General features: G+C 31.1%; 1 protein-coding gene across 1 annotated transcript; it reads right to left on the bottom strand.

The window, feature by feature from the left end:
• Window positions 1–1882: 1882 nt before the first annotated feature.
• LOC107059387 (tryptophan N-monooxygenase 2-like) lies at window positions 1883–2646 on the bottom strand. Its single transcript, XM_015305902.1, has one exon. It carries the CDS (start codon window positions 2556–2558, stop codon window positions 2034–2036), a length of 525 nt encoding a protein of 174 aa, XP_015161388.1. The 5' UTR covers window positions 2559–2646; the 3' UTR covers window positions 1883–2033.
• Between the last annotated feature and the right edge of the window lie 378 nt (window positions 2647–3024).

The raw sequence follows: 3024 nt of genomic DNA, 5'->3' as shown, positions 1-3024 counted from the left end.
ACTTCCATCTTTGTCATTTAGAGGCTTCATAGATAGACAGTAGAGTTTGAGAAGTTGGTTTCATTTATCTTATTAAATTAAATCTTTTAAAGACTTGAGTTGCCTATTGTTGGCTAGTTGAATATTTTATTTATATTCAGAGTAAACCATTTGAATTAAAGCTTTGTATTTGAGTTCATAAATTTTATTCATTTTTAAGCTTTTGTAAGCTTGAGTTAGTCTTCCGCTTATAGTCAACCAGGATGAGGGGTTGCTTGGGGGACCAACAATGGTTCTCAGTGTCGGCCACGTCGAGGGTGTAAACTCTGGTCATGACAAATGTATCCTTTAAATATGACGATTTCTTGACTAAATTGAGATGCAGGGTGCATGAAAGAACAAGTTCAACACTGTGAGAAGCTTCACATACCTGGAAAGAACAACGTTCTTGGCGAAAATCAATGGAATCTTGAAGAATGTTTGAAACCTAGCTTTTTCTCCTCTTGAAACCTTGCTCTAATTTTTCTAAGCGTTAAAGAACGTAAAAAGGTGGTTTTACATCTGATTAGACCCTTAATTGGGTGAAGACGTGTCTAGGTTTAGAAGGAAAAAGAAAAGACCAAACTATCCCTCTAAAAATGATTGAGTAGTCTTTAGAAAATTGACTTCACTAAAACGACCATAACTTTCTACTCTGAGCTCGAAATTAAGCAAACTTGGCGGCTTAGAAAGAGGACTCAAAGATCTTTAATTTGATAGGTCACAGACCACTTAATTATTTATGTGCTAAAATATATGATCATTTGAAGTTAACCCAAAATGACAAACGGATGGGTGACTTGTACGAACCTCTCTTTAGCTTTTTTCGAAATTCGAGGTGTTACATTTAGGCCACATGATGATGACAAAATTCTGTATTTTTCCTAACGTAATTTTATTTTGCTTTCTATCTTTTGTGATGCATTTATTCCTTAATTATTAATTTTTCTAATATATCTTACCATATATTTCAGGATAACTTTATTTTTCATATATAATTTAGGACTCATTAATTTTAAATTGTATAAAGAGGATTAAATAATAATTTGAGAAAAAACAGAAAATTATAATTTTATCTATTGTATAATCTTTTAAAAGGACAAACAATTTCAAAAAAAAAAATCTAAGGATCATCATGCTTTTAAAATGATATAGATTAGTAGCCTTCCAATCTTCCCAAATTTAAGAACTCCAATGAGATGCCTCCAATGCATAAATATAAAATTCACATGCAGAATTCTTACATGAAACCTTATAACCAATTATAAGGGGCATCATCAATCTCAAGATCGAGATATATATTATATCAATTAATTATTATTGTATTAATGTTATTTGTTATCATCCAATCTATCATAAATGTGTGACCAACGAAAGAGTTGTACCTTTTGACAGATCAATATAATAAATCAAGTTACATTGATCATAACAATTATACAAGATTTAGAGTAAAAGTACATTTGATGAACTAGAGAAGTTGTTTTATAAAATATTTTGAATATAAAATAACATCTCGACTTGGTCCGTTCAATAAACACGAATAATATAATAGCACAAGAAGTTGGAATAGAGTCAATCTCGTAATCAAGAACCAATTATATTTAATCTTGTACTACAATCATCAAGATGTTTGTTTGGTTTCATCTTTCACTATAAACATTGATCTATAACTTAAAAGGACCGATAATTTTAATTTTCAGTTTACAAGATAAAGAACTCCATATACTAAATAACAGACATGTTAATTACCCAATGATCTATTCAAATGATACTTTATTAAATTAAGTAACAAAATACAATCTTTACAGATATAGGATAAAAAACAATACTATAACTTAAAACCACATGGTTTAAATGATATATCCTTACACAAATAATTTCACACACTAAGACTTAGACAGATGAATACGAAAAATATTGCAGCTTAAAGATACATGGCTTTAGCTAATCTTGGTTTTGCCTGAGCAAGAAGTGGTAAGGTAGACAAATGATTAATCTTAGAAGACTCAATTAAATCATTGCATGGTGAATTTGGAGGTAAATCCTTGAAGAAGCCTAGCAAGTAACATTGTAGTAATTGTTGAACCAAGTTTCACAGCTGGACAACCTCGTCTTCCAGTACTAAATGATAACAAACGTAAGTTTGAATCAGTGAGAATTACTTCACCACCATCTTCCATTTTGAGGTGGCGCTCTGGCTTGAACTTTAATGGATCCTCCCAAACTCTAGAATTCCGGCCAAGTCCAAGACGACTTAATAGCACTATACTCCCTTTAGGGATGAAGTACTTTTCACCGACAATGGTATCAGAGACAGACACGTGAGGAAGATTAAAAGGCACAAAGGGATGGAGTCGAAAGGCCTCTTTTATGCAAGCCTTGACATAATTAAGCCTTGGCAAGTCTGATTCTTGAACCCATCTATTGATCCCAACAACAATGTTGAGTTCTTCTATAGCCTTTTGCATTAAAATTGGTTGATTCAACATTTCTGCAAGTACCCATTCAACTGCATTTGAGGGATTATCTACCGTTGCCATAAAGAATTCCTGAACATTATTTGTTTGTAACCAATCATGTCAACACTTTCAAACTAGATGAGCAATAATTTATGTTTAAATTTTATTTTATATGATGAGTTAATATATAAGGTAGGTAGAAGGAAATGAGAATGTACTAGTAAGTTTGGCCAAATTTTGGAAATCAAAAGTGTATACTTTAGATAATTGATGTGTTTGGATCAAATATTTAAGAAGAATAAGTGTTTTTGAGTAGCAAGCAGAAGTAAGATGTGTTTGGATCAAGTACAAAGTATTATTGTACTAACTAATATTGACAAAAATGTTTTTTAAAACATAAATTGCTATCCTCCAAAAGTTCATTTTTTATGAAGTACTTTGACGATAAATTCTTTTCAAAAAAGCAAATTTTGAAAGGTTGATCAGATAGTCTATCAATCATAAAATTAACCAAAGGTGATAAAACAACACAACTTTGTTTTATCAC

This window comes from Solanum tuberosum, unplaced genomic scaffold (genome assembly GCF_000226075.1).
Source record: "Solanum tuberosum cultivar DM 1-3 516 R44 unplaced genomic scaffold, SolTub_3.0 scf01591, whole genome shotgun sequence".
NCBI classification, from domain to species: domain Eukaryota; kingdom Viridiplantae; phylum Streptophyta; class Magnoliopsida; order Solanales; family Solanaceae; genus Solanum; species Solanum tuberosum.
The sequence above is the reverse complement of the archived record's forward strand: the minus strand, read 5'-3'. Positions and strand labels throughout refer to the sequence as shown.

Bases quoted from the DNA above. Each gene is read 5' to 3' on its own strand.
- LOC107059387 (XM_015305902.1), bottom strand. From the start codon at position 2,558: ATGGCAACGGTAGATAATCCCTCAAATGCAGTTGAATGGGTACTTGCA.